Raw genomic sequence first — 19162 nt, 5'->3', positions numbered from 1 at the left:
ATATTTAAGGTGTGCTTAGTTTGCTCTTAAGATTTAATTATCTCAAAAAGTTTAAATAAATTTTTGTGCATTTTATTGAATTTATGAATGTTGACACAAATGAAAAAAAATAACATATGTGAGAGTTACTGATACTGGTATTCTCTTTTTTTTACTGATAGTATTCTTAATAATGAGAAGGAAACTGATGTTATAAACCAAAATTACATGCAAGTCCTTTCATTGTTAATTTGTGTAGTCTTAATATGAAAATTATCCAAAAATCTTTTTGCAATTTTTGAGGAAACATCTACGAAAATAAAAGGAGGAATCCAAAACTGAATCAAGAAATATTTATCCTGTCATATTAGAACCTCCATACCTTCCCATTTCTTCAAAGGAGCTCCAACCCCCCGAACCCCTTAATCTGCCTGGTTTTCTATGAAACTGATAACCATATTTACCAGATATAAAAAATATTAGGTGAGCTGCTGATAGCAGAACCTGCCATGGACAAGAGACCATTTATTGAAATGGTAGCATTCTGAAAAACATATTCTAAATTCCATTTTGTTACCTATGCTTTTAAATAATAAACTTGATGTTGAAAGGCTTAAAAAGGCCAAAAAACAAAAACAAAAAAAGTACCCAAATGAACATTTTATTAAAACTTTTAAACTTTAAAGAATTCTGAAATTTCTATTAAATTTTATTGAAACATTAATTCTGAATTCAAAGCATAAAGACTATGTATTATCAACAAGAATTTGTGTGTAATCCTGACACTCACCACCAGCATTTGTCACAAAAGGAATATAAGACATTAGAAGGAATAATCATGAAAGGATATTATTATCCCAAAGATAAAAAAAACCTCAGTTACAAATGTCTCTAGAATTTTCCAACAAAAATAGTCTGGTTAGAATATTGTAATTCTTCAACAGAAGTTGAAACACTTTATTATTTCCCAGTTTTAAAAGAAATGCACATAACTTATTATATTCTTGTGATCAGTGTATGTACTGCCTTGTATGTATGTTTTTGCTACCAGTTTATTATGTTTTGGTCAAATGAGAAATACACATAGAAGGTATTCAGATGGATCTAAGTTCCTATGGCTAGACTTTCTTGGATGCCTAAGTGAAAATTATATATCTCAATTACTACCATTTATAACATTTTCTTTCTTTTTTTAAACTGACATTAACGTTTAAAAGTAATGAGTCAATTTTGATTCCTATATATACTTCAAAACCTGCAAAGTCCGGACAAGTCCATGTTTGATGTCTTTCAAATAGCCTCTTATACTGGTTTCTCCAAGTGGATCACCCACCTTAAAAAAAATGAAGTACCCTTCAGGCACATCTTTGATGTTATCATACATTTGGAGGATCTCATTTTATATGGAACTATGTGAAACACATTGACAAAGGACTCTTAAAAAATCCTGCTCTCAGCAAATCTGCCTAGCCCCAACCAAAATGCTTTTAAATAACATAATACTTAAAAAAAAATAGTACGCATTCAATATCTTTAAAAATCCGTGATTTAAAATGGAAAAATATATTCTGACCAATATATTACAATGTACCAGAGATTATCTTCTGTCATTAGCTCAAACATATATCCAACACCTACCATTCATAAAGCACATGGATATTAATCAAATACCAACAACTGCTGTATTCCTTTCTTAAAGTTTTTCAGTGATTATAAACTCACCTGGGAGTGTGAGGACTATAACAGTTACAAGGAGTATAATTTTTAAAATTTACATACTATGTAACCTTCGTGCACTTTACATGTCCTATAATCTGATGAATATGGCATATTTTTCTTTCTTCTTTTTTTTTATATTTTATTGATTTTTGACAGAGAGGAAGGGAGAGGGATAGAGAGTTAGAAACATTGATGAGAGAGAAACACCGATCAGCTGCCTCTTGCACACCCCCTATTGGGGATGTGCCCACAACCAAGGTACATGCCCTTGACCGGAATCGAACCTGGGACCCTTCAGTCCGCAGGCTGGCGCTCTATCCACTGAGCCAAACCGGTTAGGGCTGGCATATTTTTCTTATCAAACAGCATATTATTTATTTTCTGGATGTTTCCTCATAAAATAGAAGTCTCCTGAAGCCCCTGAAACACCAAGAAACATGATGAAATCTGATAAATATGTTATCCCTGTTAAGAGCTTAAAAGTAAAACCGGCTCAGTTTTAAGTGGCATGTATAAAAATTCTAAAATGATGATGTGCAAAGTGAAAAATAAACACGGTTTAGGAAAATAATAAAATAATAGCAAAAATAAGCAAGTATAAAACATGTACACTAATCACAATACAATAAGCTACATGCATATCTTTTAAAACTAGGAAAGAATAAACAAATGTAATTCTATAGAATGGGGACTTGTTTTTCCTTTCCCAACTTTCTACACTATTTTCTAAAAATAGAAAATTTAAAGTAAATAGTAGAGTATTTCTGAATTTTAGACAGATATTTAATTTTGATATTTTCATACATTTGGGGACTTTAAAATCTCATATTTAAGAAAATGTTCCATTGATCCAGTTATAAACTATGCAATTCATTCAGATACCATTTACTGATTTTTTACTATGTGCCAAGCACTTTTACCTACGGGGATGTAAAGATGAGTAAGATAGGGACTCTGCATAATAAAAATTTAATGATCGTTTTATAACCAGTTATAAAACAACAGAATATAATTATATGAAGGATAAAGAATTTAACCTTATGCTTGAAGATGGCAGAATACTAATTCTCCTCTATCAAATGTTTAATAAAAACTCAAGTACACCTGGTCCTATTTAAATTATTTCAAAATATTGCATTTACTTCACTTCCAGGTCACAAAGAATAAGCTTTATATATAACCTGTAGCTCCTATAGTAGCTGCTGAACCTTGAAGCTGTTCTTACTGGTAAGCCTACGTGCTGAGGTCACAGTGTTACAAACCAAAAGGAAGACACTGCTGCTCTTTGGCAGAAGTTGGGAGACACTGTTCATTCCTTCCCAGTTTTAGAAAATATACATGTAGCCGATTATATTGCTGTTATCAGTGTCACCAAGACTATCTTATAACTGGCTTATTTTTGCTATCATGTCATTATATGATTATAGTGTATAAATATTATCCTAAAGAAAATGAATACAATGCCTGCAAAACCTACTGTGTCTTCTTCACTATTGTATTCTCAGAAATTGCTACTGAATGACTAAATTGTACTCAAACTCAGAATCTTTCTTCAATGTTTCACACCAGATTTTCTGAGAAGATAGTGTAATCAACTGACGAGCAGAATTAGTATAAAATATTTATATTTGTCCCTAGTCATATGACTGAAAGAATACCAATTTAAAATTAGATCTTTATTACTAACAACAAATTTGAAACTACACTGAAAAAAAATTAATAGATTTATTAATCAAATACAACATGGAGATGTCTTTTAAGTACAGATTTGAACAAACCAACTAAAAAAAGACGTTTTAGATAAGTGGGACATTTGAACACTATCATTTACTAAATATTAGGTGATACTGGAGAATCGGTTTTGTTAGTGAGATAATGGCATTTTGTTTTTGTTAAAAAAGATTTCTGAATTATACTTAAGTATTTATAGATGAAGTTATGTTAGAGACTTCAAAATAACTGAGTGGAAGAGGGATAAAGAAATACATGGAAAATACGTAAAACAAGACTGGCCATGTACTGACAATGGTTGAAGTTGAGTGATGGGTATATAGTTCATTATACTATTTTCTTCAGTTTTGTATATGTGTAATATCTCCTAAAATAAAAAATCTTAAACTTTAAATTAGAAAAGAACAGAGATGAACACACACACACACAAATAAAAGTAGTTACCTGTATGTGTGGGTGCGGGAGAGGGATAACTTTTCACTGCTTATTTTGTGTTTTGACATTTTTAGAAAAAAAAGCTTAAGTTTAAAAAAACAGATAAAACAATAGTAACTCCACTGATATCTGGATTTCTAAATGAAAACTACTATACTCTGACTGCATTAGCAATCCTGTATGTTGAAAGAGGTTTTTAATGGAAACATGGATCAGAATAATCTATCAAAGGATGAGCATAGTAGAGCAGTAAAAGATGTGGCGTAAAGGTGGTTAAATTCCCATCTTTCATAAAATTTTTTTTAAGAGTTTCTAATGTTTATCTCAGCTAGGACTTCAAAAGCTACAATAAAGAAATGAAGACTTTCAGCAAAGTTGCAGGATACAAAGTCAACATGTAAAAATCAGTGGTGTTCCTATAGACTCACAATGAACAATCTGAAAAGGAAATTCAAAAAACAATTCCAGCCCTGGTAAGGTGTCTCACTTCTTTAGATTGTCATCCTAATATGCCAAGGTTTTGGGTTCGATCCCCAGTCAGCAGGGCACATACAAGAATCAACTAATGAATGTATAAGTAAGTGGAACAATGAATGTATGTCCCTCTCTCTTTCCCTTCCTTTCTCTAAAATCAATAAGTAAAAATTAAAAAACAAAAAAAACCACCCCACCAATTCCATTTTAAATATCATCCAAAAGAATAAAATACTTAGGAATAAGTTTAACCAAGGAGATAAAAGATTTATAAAATAAAAGCTACAGTGTTGCTAAAACAAATTAAAAACATAAATAAATGGAAAGACACTTCCTGTTCATAGACTGGAAGACTTACTATTAAAATGTCAATATTACTCAAAGAGATCTACAGATTCAATACTATCTCTATCAAAATTCCAATGATGTTTTTTGCAGAAATAGAAAACTATGTCCTAAAAATCATAAGGAATCTTAAGAGACTCCGAATAGCCAAAACAATCTTGAACGAAGAACAAAGTTGAAGGTCACATACCTTCTGATTTCAAAACGTAAGAAAAAGCAAAATTAATCAAAACTGTGGTACTGGCATAAAGACAGACATATAGATCAGTGGAATAGAATAGAATCCAGAAATAAACTCTTGCATATATGATCAAATGGTTTTTGACAAGGGTTCCAAAACCATTCAATGGGGAAAGGACAATCTTTTCAACAAATGGTGCTGGGAAAACTAAATATCTACATGCAAAAGAATGAAGTTGGGCCCTTACCTTACACCATAAACAAATTTTAACTCAAAATGGATCAAAGAGCTAAACATACTAGCTAAAACTATAAAACTATTAGATGAAAACATAGGGCAATAGCTTAATAACATTGGATATGGCAATGATTTCTTGGATATAATATCAAAAGTACAGGCAATAACAACAACAAAAGAGATAAATTGCACTATATCAAAATTAAAATATCCTGTGCATCAAAGGACACAATTAATATTGAAAAAGCAATCCAGAGAATGGGAGAAAGTATTTTCAAATCATATATCTAATGAGATTGATATATATACTTACATGGAACTATAACTATCCAAAATATACAAATAACTAGAGGCTTGATGCATGAAATTCATGCATGGGAAAGGTCCCTAGGCCTGGTCAGCGATCAGGGCCACTCTGTGGGGTGACTGGCGGGGTGATTGGGGGGGCCCCACTGGCACCCGCCTTGGCTAGCCTGGTGCCGCCCACTCGCTGGCCCTGTCCTCTGCAGCTGGTTGCCTTCCTCTGCGGGGCGACCGGTGGGGCAATCGGGGTGGGGGCCCCGCTGGCACCTGCCTTGGCTGGCCTGGGGTCTGCGGGCTAGGGGCAGTTCCTGTATTGAGCATCTACCCCCTGGTGGTCAGTGCGCGTCACAGAGACTGGTTGTTCCACTGTTTGGTCAATTTGCATATTAGCCTTTTATTATATAGGACTAGAGGCCTGGTGCACAAAAATTTGTGAACTCGGGGAGGAGGGGGGGGTCCCTCAGCCCGGCCTGTGCCCTCTCAAAGTCTGGGACCACTCGGGAGATAACGACCTGCTGGCTTAGGCCTGCTCCCGGGTGGCAGAGGGCAGGCCCAATCCCTAGGTGCAGCCCCTGGTCGGGCTCAGAGCAGGGCCGATTGGGGAGTTGGGGCGCCGTCCCCTGTCATGCACAGAGCAGGGCGGATTGGGAGGTTGCGATGCCACCCTCAGTCATGTTCAGGGTAGGGCCGATTGGGGGGTTGGGGCACTGCCCCCTGTCACACTCAAGGCAGGGTCGATGGGGAGGTTACGGCGCCACCCCCTGTCACGCACAGAGCAGGGCCAATCAGGGGGTTGGGGCGCTGCCCCCTGTCACGCACGGAGCAGGGCCCATCAGGGGGTTGGGAGCTCGCCCCTGTCACACACAGAGCAGGGCCAATCAGGGGGTTGAGGAGCTCCCCCCGGTCACTCACAGAGTAGAGCCGATAGGGGAGTTGGGGCACCGCCCCCTGTCACACACAGAGCAGGGTGGATCAGGGGGTTGGGGCGCCGCCCTCTATCACCCACAGAGCACAGCCGATCAGAGGGTTGGGGCGCCGCCACTGTCACACTCAGGGCAGGGCCAATGGGGAGGTTATGGCTCTACCCCATTACACACAGAGCAGGGCCCGTGGGGTGGGGGTTGGGGCGCTGCCCTCTATCATCCACAGAGCAGGGCCGATCAGGGGGTTGGGGCACCGCCACTCTCACACTCAGGGCAGGGCTGATGGGGAGGTTATGGCTCTACCCCGTCACACACAGAGCAGGGCCGATCAGGGGGTTGGGGCGCTGTCCCCTGTCACACACAGAGCAGGGCTGATCAGGGGGTTGGGGCGCCGCACCCTGTCACACACACAGCCGCAGGGCGATCAGGGGGTTGGTGAGCTCCCGCCTATCAGGCACAGAGCAGGGCTGATCAGGGGGTTGGGGCGCCTTCCCCTGTCATGAACAGAGCAGGGCCGATAGGGAGGTTGTGCCCCCGCCCCCTGTCACACACAGAGCTGCAGGGCGATCAGGGGGTTTGGGCGCTGCCCCCTGTCACACTGATCCCGGTGCTGGGAGGCCTCTCGGCTCCGCTGATCCCGGTGCTGGGAGGCATATTACCGTTTTACTATATAGGATAGAGGCCTGGTGCACGGGTGGGGCCGGCTGGTTTGCCCTGAAGGGTGTCCTGGATCAGGGTGGGGGTCCCCACTGGGGTGCCTGGCCAGTCTGGGTGAGGGGATGATGGCTGTTTGCAGCTGGTCACACACCCTTCAGGGTGGGGGTCCCCACTTGGGTGCCTGGCCAGTCTGGGTGAGGGGCTGAGGGCTGTTTTCAGGCTGGCGGGTGACTGACGCTCCCAACCATTCCTTTTTTTCTTTTCTTTTTTTTCATTCTGGGCCAGCTTTAGCTTTGAGGCTTGGCTCCAGCTCTTAGGCCTCCGCTGCTGAAAGCAGGTTTCTGGCCTTTGTTTACCTTCTGTATTTGAAACAATGTTGCGATCCTGCTGGCTGAAGTCCGGCGGACTAAAGCAGGTTTCTGGGGTTTTGTTTAGCTTCTACATTTGTAACATAGTTGCTTAGAGTTGCAGCTCAGAGGCTGGCAGCAGCAGGCGGGGAACGATGGAGTCCTCCGTCACTGAAGCAAGCAAACCTCATGTTAGCTTCCAGCTGCCTAGCTGCCGGCCGCCATCTTGGCGGGCAGTTAATTTGCATATTGCCCTGATTAGCCAATGGGAAGGGTAGCGGTCGTACGCTAATTACCATGTTTCTCTTTTATTAGATAGGATTATATAGGATTCCTGTAACTCAATAACAAAACAAATGCGACCTGATTAAAAAAGTCTTGAATAGACATTTATCCACAGATATACATATGACAAATAAGTACAGGAAAAGATGTTCAACATCACTAATCAGTAAGGCAATGCAAATGAAAACCACAATGAGATACCACCTCACATCCATTAGGGAGGCTACTACCAGAGAGAGAGAAAGAGAGAGAGAGGAATAAAGAAAGAGAGAAAACGAAAGGAAAAGAAAAACAGAAAATAACAAATTTTGGGCAGAATGTAGAGAAATAGAAACCCTTGTGCATTGTTGGTGAGAATGTAAAATAATGTAGCCACAAGGGGAAACAGTATGGAAGCTCATCAAAAGTCAAAAATAGAATTGCTATATGATCCAGCAATTCAACTTTTATGTATACCCAAAATAAATGAAAACAAAATCTTGAAGAGATATTTGTATATCCATGTTCACAACAACCAACATTATTCACAACAGCTAAAAGAGCATCCCAAATGTCCACCAGTAAATGAATGGATAAGCAAAATATGGCATGTACATACTATGGAAAATTAGAAATTCTATTTTAAAAAGAAAGTTAATTCTGAAATATGCTATAACATGGATAAACCTTGAGGACATTATACTAAGTAAAGGGAGCCAATCACAAAAAAGACAAATACTGTATGATTCCACTTATATGAGGTACATGGAGTAGTCAAAATCATAGACAGAAAGTAGAATAGTGGTTGCCAGGGGCTGGAGGGAGGGTTGGACAGGGAGTTATTGTTTAGTGGATATAGAGTTTCAGTTTCACAAGATGAAAAGAATTATAGAGATGGATGGTTGGTGATGACTACACAATATTATGAATGTATTTAATACCACTAAACTGTACACTTAAGAATGGTTAAGATGTTATATTATGTATATATATTTCATGACAATTTTTCTTAAAGTAAGTATCCTCACTTCTCCCTGTCACCTGCCCCCCGAAAATTGAAAGTAAGAATTTTCTAAGATTTCCTAAACATTTAAATTTAAATTTTCTCATATTATTATTTTGGTCATTCTTTCTGTTTCCTCCAAGAAATCAGGAGTTAAAAAAAAAAAGTACCATGGAGATTAATAAGTAATCAGTATGTGAAACATCTGTTACAACTTTTTTGTAGTAACCCATTGTCTCCAGCTGGGAATTGATAGTACAAATCCTTGCTGCTTCAGAATGATAGCAACAGCTAACAGAAACATTGCCTACTATGTGCTAGACATTCTTCCAATGCATTAAATGTATTAAGCTATTCTATATAATAAAAGGTTAATATGCAAATGGACCCTAACGGTGGAACGACCAGTCACTATGACGCGCACTGACCACCAGGGGGCAGACGCTCCACATAGGAGCTGCCCCCTGGTGGTTAGTGTGCTCCCACAGGGGAAGCTCTGCTTAGCCACAAGCTGGGCTAATGGCTACGAGTGCAGCAGTGGTAGTGGGAGCCTCTCCCGCCTCCTTGGCAGCGCTAAGCCGTCAGTTGGACATCTCCTGAGGGCTCTCAGGCTGTGAGAGGGTGCAGGCCAGGCTGAGGGATGTCCCCCACCACTTAAGTGCATGAATTTTCATGCAGTGGGCCTCTAGTTTAATATAATGAGGTAGCTATTATTAGTATCTTTATTTTATAGACTAGAGGCCCGGTGCACAAAATTCTTGCACGGGTAGGGTCCCTAGGCCTGGCTGACCATCAGGGCCGATCTGTGGAGCGACCGGCAGGGTGATCAGGGGCCCCCCGCTGGCACCCACGTTGGCCGGCCTGTGGCCTGCAGGTTGGGGGCAGTTCCTTTGTTGAGTGCCTGCCCCCTGGTGGTCAGTGCGCGTCCTAGCAACAGGTCATTCCACTGTTCGGTCAATTTGCATTTTAGGCTTTTATTATATAGGATAAGGAACCTGAGGCAGTATAAAGTTAAATACTTGCACAAGGTCACCACCTCTATTCAAGTGGTGGACATGGCTTTCGAATAGTGGTAGTCTAGATGGAGAATTCATGGATTTAACCACTCCATCACATGGCCTCATTCTCAGCTCAGCACTATTTCCATCCACTTGCAATCAATGAAAGATGAAAGTTTTTAGATTTAATCCTAAAGACAAAGTATGATGACAACTTGCCTTCAGCATAGTACATACTAGTTAATTAGACTTAATCCAATTACAAAGCCTGGTCTATCAGTAAACCACCCACTCTGCCCTCAACATATACACCTGGTTCTTCCTTTATATTCCCAGATAAAATGATACACTACAAAATCCCTTAAAACCAGGACTGTATATGATTCATTTTTATTCATAAAGGACTGGCACATAATAAGTGCCGTCCAAAACATTTCTTGAACAATTATCTCCAAGTACACTGGGACTTACAAGAATATTTCTGGGTTCATTTTTCAGAACTCATTAATTAATGAGTCCATTATCATGAGATTTTACCAAACTAAATATACCATGGGAAAGTGCTAACATAGACCCACATATTATACTTCAGATTCAGGTGGATTATGTTTTAATGGAACTCCAGTATAATGTTAAAACTATAAAGTAGTATAGAATTAAACCTATGATTGCAAGAAACAAATACAATATGAAGCATTTCCCACCCATGACAAAAATGTATTACAGTAAAGTTACAGAATTAAATAGGTATATTAAAGCTTAATATCAAACCTTGAGTTTAGCTTCAATAGAACATTCCTTTATATGGAATACACTTTAACACAATCACCAATATTCACATACTCATACTAACCACGACTGCTATATCATCTGCTCACTAACTGCATTTCATATAAACTTTAAACTCTTATTTCATTACACTGTAATGATCTGTTCATATGACTCTATCAGACTGCAGGTTCTTTGAAGGCAAACTGTCATTTGCCTTAGTATCTAAGTATTGGTATCAAGTAGATTCCCAAAGATTTCTCAGATGAATTAATTAAGTTTAGAGTTATGTAACTTGAGATCAGAGAGCGTGTAGATTAATTAAATCAGAATTCAAATCCAGATATTCAGTTAAAAAATTCTATGCTCTTTCAATTATACCATACATATTACTACAAGTAACTATTAAACTGTGCAAAAGCTACATACTGTAGTAGTTGTCTGTAGGTGAAAAGCTACAACTTAACCATAAAAATGAATCACAAAAAATTATAATAGCACAGATACCTTAAAAATGAGACCTTTGAACCGTCAGACAAAATTAGTTATTATTATTACAGTCTCAGTACAATGCTGTTGTGGTAAATATTGAAGAAAATATGTTACCTTGTACTTCTTTATCGTGACACTCCTTTAGTTTTGTCCAAAGATCCTTAAAGTCATTAGATATCTCTGCAGAACTAGGGCTTCCACAACTGCTTCCAGAGACGTTCATCTTGCTTGAATATGCTCCACAGTTCTATTTGCCTAATGTATTTTTGACTTTTTCTGTTACATTATACAGGTATGAAGTTGTCTTTGGACAGCTGAAATACCTGAAATGACAGATTACAACATAAATAAATCCTGCATTTACCTTTATGTAATTTGAGTCCAGCCAGTTTTCCTAATTGACTTATAATCAGTAACGTTGAGGATTGGGGGGAGGAGGGGTGTGAAGAAAGAGGATTATGGTGAAAAAAGCTCTGATTTTAATAACCTGGATTTTAGTTAAGCTAAATTTTCAGGCAAATTTTCTCTTATTCCTCCTAGAAAAAAGTAATTACCTAGATTATGTTAAAATGAAAGGATACTAATATAGACATCAATATTGATACACCATTCTAAAAGAATTTGCTTTTTAAACTTTTAAATTGATATAGAATGCAACAATATATTGAACCAAAAATGGAAAAAAACATTCTAAAGCATCTTGACTTAACCATTCTATACACACACACACACACACACACACACACACACACACACATCTACATACATACAAAGCCACATACATTATAAAGAACAAGAAAGATGATTGACGTATTAACACATATGAGTATCTGAATAACTTTCTCATGAAGTCAGTGAGCAAGATACAGATACAGCAAAGATCTATGAACACAGAAACATTTAATAACAAGGCAACTAGGGTTAAGGTATTTTGTACCTCTCTCAGAGCAACGGTGAAAAGGTTGATTATTTGTATAGCCCTTGAAGGAAGCAACAGGCTATTAAGAAGTTAAAGTGAATTAATAAATATTTTAATGTGTTCTTAAATTGAAACCATTAACTAGCTGCCATTAAAAAAGTAAAATGATTAACAAGTTTATTAAACCTCACATCTGGTTCCTTAGTCAATGCCTTACCAACAAGTACCCAAACTGATATGTCTTTTGCTAACCATTTCTTGAGGTCTCTGATGAAGAAGCTAAAATAAGAGGTGATATTTCTAAAGGGAGCAAGATGATGTGTGAATCCACTTGGTAAACTGTAAAGTACTGCAGCCCTGGCCAGGTAGCTCAGCTGGTTAGACTGCCATCCATCCCCAATATGCTGACATTGTGGGTTGGATCTCCAGTCAGGGCACATACAAGTAGCAACTAATGAATGCATCAATAAGTTGAATAATAAATCTATCTCTGCCTCTCTCTAAAAAATCAATCAATAATAAAACAAATTTTTAAAACTGTAAAGTAGCACTAACCGGTTTGGCTCAGTGGATAGAGCGCCAGCCTTCGGACTGAAAGGTCCCAGGTTCGATTCCGGTCAAGGGCATGTACCTTGGTTGCGGGCACATCCCCAGTAGGGGGCGTGCAGGAGGCAGCTGATCGATGTTTCTCTCTCATCGATGTTTCTAACTCTCTATCCCTCTCCCTTCCTCTCTGTAAAAAAATCAGTAAAATATATTTAAAAAATAAAACTAAAGTATTACAAAAATAAAACTACTTTTATTAAGTTTTCAAAAGTTGTGACTATACTTTTTTGAAACAATCAGTGAAAATGGAATATAGGCTGAATTTTAGGCAATATTAGGGAATTATTTTTAATGTTCTTGGGTATGATAATGATGTGGTCATGTTAAAAAAAAAAAGTCCTGCCCTAACTGGTTTGGCTCAGTGGATAGAGCGTTGGCCTGCGGTCTGAAAGGTCCCAGGTTCGATTCCGGTCAAGGGCATGTACCTTGGTTGTGGGCACATCCCCAGTAGGAGGTGTGCAGGAGGCAGCTGATCGATGTTTCTCTCTCATCAATGTTTCTAACTCTCCCTTTCTCTCTGTAAAAAATCAGTAAAATATATTTTTTAAAAAGTCCTTTATCTGATAAAAAGGTATATACTGAGGTGTTTACAGGTAAATTGACATGTTCTCTGAGATTTGCTTTAAAATACTCCAGCTAAAATGAACAAAAGGATGCTGGGTGGGGAGATGAAACAAGAAGGGCTGCACTTGGGTAATAACTGAAGGTGGACAATGGATGGGCAGGTATATGAGGGCGTTCTTAATTTTAGTGTCTCTCTTGTGTACGTTTATTATTTTCATAACCAGAGGCCCGGTGCACGAAATTCATCCATAAGGGTCCCTCAGCCCAGCCTGCACCCTCTCCAATCTGGAACCCCTCGGGGGATGTGCGACTGCTGGTTTAGGCCCGATCCCTCTCTCACAATCCAGGACCACTGGCTCCCAACCGCTCGCCTGCCTGCCTGCCAGCCTGATCACCCCCTAACCACTCCCCTGCCAGCCTGATCAATGCCTAACTGCTCCTCTGCCAACCCAATTGCCCCCAACTGCCCTCCTCTGCAGGCCGATCGCCCCAACTGTCCTCCCCTGCCAGCCCGATTGCCCCCAACTGCCCTCCCCTGCAGGCCCAGTCCCCCCCAACTGCCCTCCCCTACAGGCTGTTGCCCCCAACTGCCCTCCCCTGCAGGCTGATCGCCCCCAACTGCCCTCCCCTGCAGGCCTGGTCCCCCACAACTGCCCTCCCCTGCCTGCCGATCACCCCCAACTGCCCTCCCCAGCCAGCCCGGTTGGCCCCAACTTCCCTCCCCTGCAGGCTGATTGCCCCCAACTGCCCTCCCCTGCAGGCCATCTTTTGCGAGGGTGCTAAAGTCAATTTGCATATTAACTCTTTATTATATAGGTTGGTTTTTTTAAAAAGTGGGACTGGGTGCATTGTATTAGTACAGTTTTATTTCCAAAGAGACTTGTATTCTATTTTTTTCTTTTTAAAATATATTTTTTATTGATTTCAGAGAGGAAGGGAGAGGGGGAAAGAAATAGAAACATCAATGATGCGAGAGAATCATTGACCGGCTGCCTCCTGCACGCCCCCTACTGGGGATCGAGCCCACAACCCAGGCATGTGCCCTTGACCGGAATCGAACCCTGGACCTTTCAGTCCACAGGCCGACACTCTATCCGCAGAGCCAAACCGGCTAGGACTTGTATTCTATTTCTTAACCCTAAAAGATAAATCAATGGGCCAATACTACTGTCAATAAAAGCTGCCACTTATTAAGTGTTCACTATATGCCAAGAATCATGATGTTCTATATTCATTTTTATCCTAATTTTCAGAACTCCATAAAACAGCTACTATTATTAATTTCATTTTAGAGTTGGAGAAACAGGCTTAAAAGATTGACTCCAAGGTGATATTGATGGGAAAAGGCTTTATCACAGCTGGAACTCAAGTCGAGGTGCCAATAACTACAAAATACTGCTAAGTAACGCAAACCAGGTAAATTCATTGTTCCTATTAAATAAACAGTGTCAAACAAAAGTTTTAGTTACTTATATGGATTTTTAAATGAATAGTATTAATTTAAAACCAATAGTGTAAAAAAGTGTCCTTTAAGAAATATATCTTCAGAGGTGGTAAAAAAGTTACTCCCCCTTCCCCCTCCCCAGCCCCCCCCCAAACAATTCATCAATACTAAACTTGCAAATTCTGGCTCACAAAACCATCTCCACCCTATGGGGCACGCCCGGCGCTTTCTGTGGGCATCTCTTTGGCAGTGAACCGTTATTCAGGGCACGACGGTGCGCGCTGAGATCTCAGAGATGTGCCTCTGGCCTCTCCAGCCGCGTCCTGGGCCCGAGGGCTGTGGTCACAGGACACACCTCCGTGCATCCCGCAGCGTGTCGGCCACCACACCGAAGGCGCTCGATAGAACATCACCCGTCACACCACCCGCACTCTCACACAGGCCAGACAAGAGCCGTGCCTCGAGCCACGCAGGAGCCCTCAACCGGACGGGACTTGGGCGGTGCTCTTACTGGCAAAGCCGAGGTCCACAGGCTCCCAGTCCGGGACCCTCAGCCGTCAGCCTCACCTCCCGCGGACTCACTCCCCTGAGGCTCACAGGGCGCCTGGCACCGCAAGCGCGAGGGGCCACGCCCGCGCGGGGCAGGCGTCTGCGCAGGCGCGGGGCGGGCTCGGCGCCGGGACGCCAGTCCAAAGCGGACGCGGGAGATCCAGCAGCAGCCCGAGCGCGAGCCGCCCTCTCCCCCCTCCAGCCAGCCGGCGCCCGGCCCTAGGACTTACTCCTGCTCAACCCCAGAGCCACACGGCCCTCCCCACGCCGAGGGCCACACGCCCTCGGTCAGCGCGCGGCCCCAGGCCGGAAGTGGCCTCTCCGACCCAGCGCTCCGGGTCGCGGGAAAGAGTTTCCTTCTACTCACGGCTTCCAAGGCTGCCTCGAGATTCTCGGAAGCCGGCGCGGATGCCGGCGCGCGTCCGGGCTGTGAGGAGACGGCCGCTGGCTTTTCTCCCTTCCCCCTCCCTGACTTGCCAAACGCGCGGCGGGAAAGCTGGCCCCTCAGGGCAGCCCGCGCTTTCCGGGGGTGGGGCCGGGCCCGAGGGCCGCCGGCCGGGTCGGAGGCGGCCGAACCTGCCCCTCCTCGAGCCCGTGCGACGTCACGTGGGTGTTCCGGGGAGCTCCCGCCCCTTCCCGCCGCCGCGCAGGGAGGTGGCGGCCTCGGGCCGGCCGCGGAGCAGCGGGGTCCACACGGCGGCCCCGCGGAGGCTGCTGACGCCGACGAGCGGGGCGGCTCCGGGAGCTGGCGACCGCCGCCGCGTTTTGGGGACGCCGGGCGGGAAGCTCACGAGGCTTCGTTTGGGAAGAATCGATTCCTTGGTGTGACGCGGAATTTATACACGTGTCTGACTGAGCACATTTCGGGGAAAGCATATGAGTGGCCTGTACCGAAGGGGAGGTTAAATGAACGGAGGAGGGAGGGGAGGGCTACTTAACGCAGTTCGCTGCCTTGTCACTGTTACCTGCAGTTCGGTGATGGGCCGGACCCGGCGGCAAGACGATGTCTATTTTGCTGAGGTGTAGTGGGAAGTTTCTGGAGAACCTGAAATAAGGGACCAAAGCGACCAGCATTATTTGTTGGAGCAATAGATTAGTTTTTGTTTTGTTTTGTTTGAGCGAGAGAGGAAGAGAGAGGGCAAGAGGAACATCGATTTTGTTGTCGCAACCCTCCGTGCATTCATTGGTGGATCCGACCGCAACCTCGGCGTATCCGGATGATGCTCTCACCAGCTGAGTTACCCAATTTGGTGTTTTTTTTAAATCAGCATTTCCTGTGGCTAGTAACATTCGAACTGTTAATATGTTTTCCTGTTTATCTTGATTTCTGAAAGAAGCGTTTTAGCATTAGAAATTCTACAAATGAAGTTGAAGGAAATAAACAGAATAGAGTAGAATCACAGGATCTGTTAAACCAGTTCAATTCTTTTCTGGGATTCTTCTAAGACCTGGGAGGAAGACAGAGGGCAATACTATAAACTTTAAAAGGTTAAGTAGTATTTAGAAAATCATAAATACAAAATGTACAAGTAATTTTTCCAATCACTGTCTATCTTCAGGAATGAATATCACAGCTTACTTCTTGTGATGGAACGTAATAGGATGCTCCTGAACCATTTTAGCAAACCTATAGGACGCTGGTATCTTTAAAGAAGAGGACTGTTGAACTTTCATGGCCCTATTATAGCAAACATCATCCACTTCCAACTTTTATGACTTAATTCATTTCACCTTTAGAGAAAATGGGTGAAAATTTGACCATGCCATTTTTAATACAACGTAGGAGATATAATTGCTTGTAAAAATGTTATAATGAAAATGGAGAGTTTTGTTACAAATGGAAAGACCCTGTAATCAGTTTGTCTTTTAATGGCACATTGAAAGGACAGTGTGCTTGTGGTCCAAAGAAAAACTGTCATAACTGAATGACCTAACCTGCTGCTCTGGCCTCTGTCAGCGGCTTCATTGTCCAATCCATTTATGTAAGTCAAGAATCAAAAGAATCATCCTTGGCTCCTTCTCCCTTAACCCCCATACCCAGTCTATCACCAAGTCCTGTCCATTTTACTCACCAATTATCTCCCAAATCCATCCCCTTCTCTTCATTACTCCCCCCGTATTTCAGGACACCATTATCTCTCACCTAGTCTGCTGTTCATACCCACCCAACCAACAACCCCACCTAAACTGGTGTTCAGGAGGAGTTTTAAGCATCTGTTCTCAATTCATGTGTATTTTTAAGTTGTATACATGTATTGCTGAAAAGTGGTATATAATCTAATGAGCCAGACATCCTGGCTTTGAATCCGGCTCTCATACTTCCTATGTGACCTTAACCTGTCTCATTTTTCTTATCTGTAAAATGAGGATAATAATAGTACCAACCTCACAGAGTTATGAAGAGTAAATGAGTTAACTATGTAAACTGCTTAGTAGAGCGTTCAGATAGGTAGTATGTATTCAGTAAACACTAGCCCTTATTAATACATCTGAGCTAATACATGATGACTATTATAACACATACTTTAAAGACATTTTTTAAAGGATGAGAAAAAGTTAAAATCTAGTATCTTCTCCCATTTAAGTTTTGCCTACTTTGAGAACACCCCTCTACACTATAGCTACTATAATCTTGAAAAATAAGTTTGATAATGGCACTATGCTGCCTAAACCCCTTCAGTGGCTTACTGTTATCCTGAAGAAAGCCCTTTTAAACTGCCTCTCCTGCTTCCCCAGGTTCATTTCCAAACATTTTCTGCCCTCTGGCCTCACTGGCCTGATAATCCTAGGGCTTTGCATGCTGTTGCCTCTGGAATTCTGAAACAAACCTTTCCCCACCCTATGCCTAGTGATTACTAATCCTTTTATCTTGTTTTAATAGTCTCTTCTATTAGATACTCTTTGAGCACTATGTACCTTCCCATCTTACATTTATTATACTTTAAATTATTTAATCCTTTTTTAATGTTACTGATTTTTAGAGCGAGAGGAAGGGAGAGGGACAGAGAGAAACATTGATGAGAGAAAAATCATCCATAGGCTGCCTCTTTCACTCCCCCTACTGAGGGTCAAGCCTGCAACCAGGACATGTGCCATGATCTGGAATGGAACCGGTGACCTTCTGGTTCATGGGTCAATGCTCAACCACTGAGCAACACCTGCCCAGGCAGACTGTAAATTTCTTGAGGTCAAAACCTTTTTATTTTTGTTAATCCTCACCTGAGGATATTTTCTCCATTGATTTTCAGAGAGAGTGGAAGGACGAGGGAGGGATAGAGAAACATCGATGTGAGAGAGATACATTAATTGGTTGCCTGCCACCACCCAGCCTGGGGATCGAGCCTGCAACTAAGCTACATGCCTTTGAACAGAATCAAACTTGAACCCCTTTAGTCAGTGGGCCGATGCTCTATCCATTGAGCCAAACCGGCTAGGGTGATGTCACAACCTTTTTACTTCAGAAACTACCTGAGTGCCTGCCATAAAGGAGGTACTCTGTGGGTAAATGAATTGGGCATCACTTGAGGGATTCCTATTTCTCATGTTTTGATGAAAGTCTTTGAACCTATTCACAATTCTTAGCTTCTCCTTATGAGATTATTCTATGATTAATTTAACAGTGGAAATGATGGGCATACACACAGATATCTGTCACCAATAAGGAGCTATATGCTCCCTACCTGGTAGAAAATATTATGAAGTCCCAAAGAAGTGAGAAAACTACTTTAACAGAGAAGCAGCTATTTTGAACCTTTCATAATATTGGGTTTCTCCCTTTCCTTTCCTTTCCTTTCCTTTCCTTTCCTTTCCTTTCCTTTCCTTTCCTTTCCTTTCCTTTCCTTTCCTTTCCTTCTCCTTTCCTTCTCCTTTCCTTCTCCTTTCCTTTCTCCTTTCCTTTTTCCTTTCCTTATTAGAACAATGCTTCCCAAACCTTTTCAGTACTTAGAAAATGAATACTTGTATTATATTGTGATAAAAAGATGAGGCTGTTTCCATTCAGGGGCAACAGAAGTTGGGACTCCAGCCATCCTAGGTCCAATGCTGCCATCTTGAGGGCTGGGATTTTACTGTCCCAGCATACTTAAAACCCATTGGAGGCTTAGGATGATTGTTTAAAAATTGCCTGGTGAAATGTATTTGAATAAACACTGTATTTATAATTATTCAAAGTGTGCACATACATTTTGGGGGGCACCCTATATAGTAGCCACATTTGAAAAAGCA

General features: G+C 41.6%; 1 protein-coding gene across 5 annotated transcripts in view; it reads right to left on the bottom strand.

Moving 5' to 3' along the window:
* Positions 1–19162, bottom strand: part of RBBP8 (RB binding protein 8, endonuclease) — a 98107-nt gene that overhangs the window by 62826 nt on the left and 16119 nt on the right. For 3 of the 5 annotated variants that reach the window (XM_036321908.1, XM_036321911.1, XM_036321912.1), the window contains exons 1-2: positions 15306–15442; positions 10971–11179 (exon numbers count right to left, since the gene is read on the bottom strand). In XM_036321908.1, the coding sequence (XP_036177801.1) occupies positions 10971–11079 (109 nt within the window). In that variant the 5' untranslated portion in view covers positions 11080–11179; positions 15306–15442. Of the gene's footprint in view, positions 1–10970; positions 11180–15305; positions 15443–15903; positions 16015–19162 lie in introns of those variants that run through there. The other 2 variants (XM_036321909.1, XM_036321910.1) reach the window with 2 other exon arrangements.

This window comes from Myotis myotis, unplaced genomic scaffold, assembly GCF_014108235.1.
Source record: "Myotis myotis isolate mMyoMyo1 unplaced genomic scaffold, mMyoMyo1.p scaffold_m19_p_9, whole genome shotgun sequence".
NCBI lineage: Eukaryota > Metazoa > Chordata > Mammalia > Chiroptera > Vespertilionidae > Myotis > Myotis myotis.
This window is presented reverse-complemented; position numbering and strand designations above follow the sequence as displayed.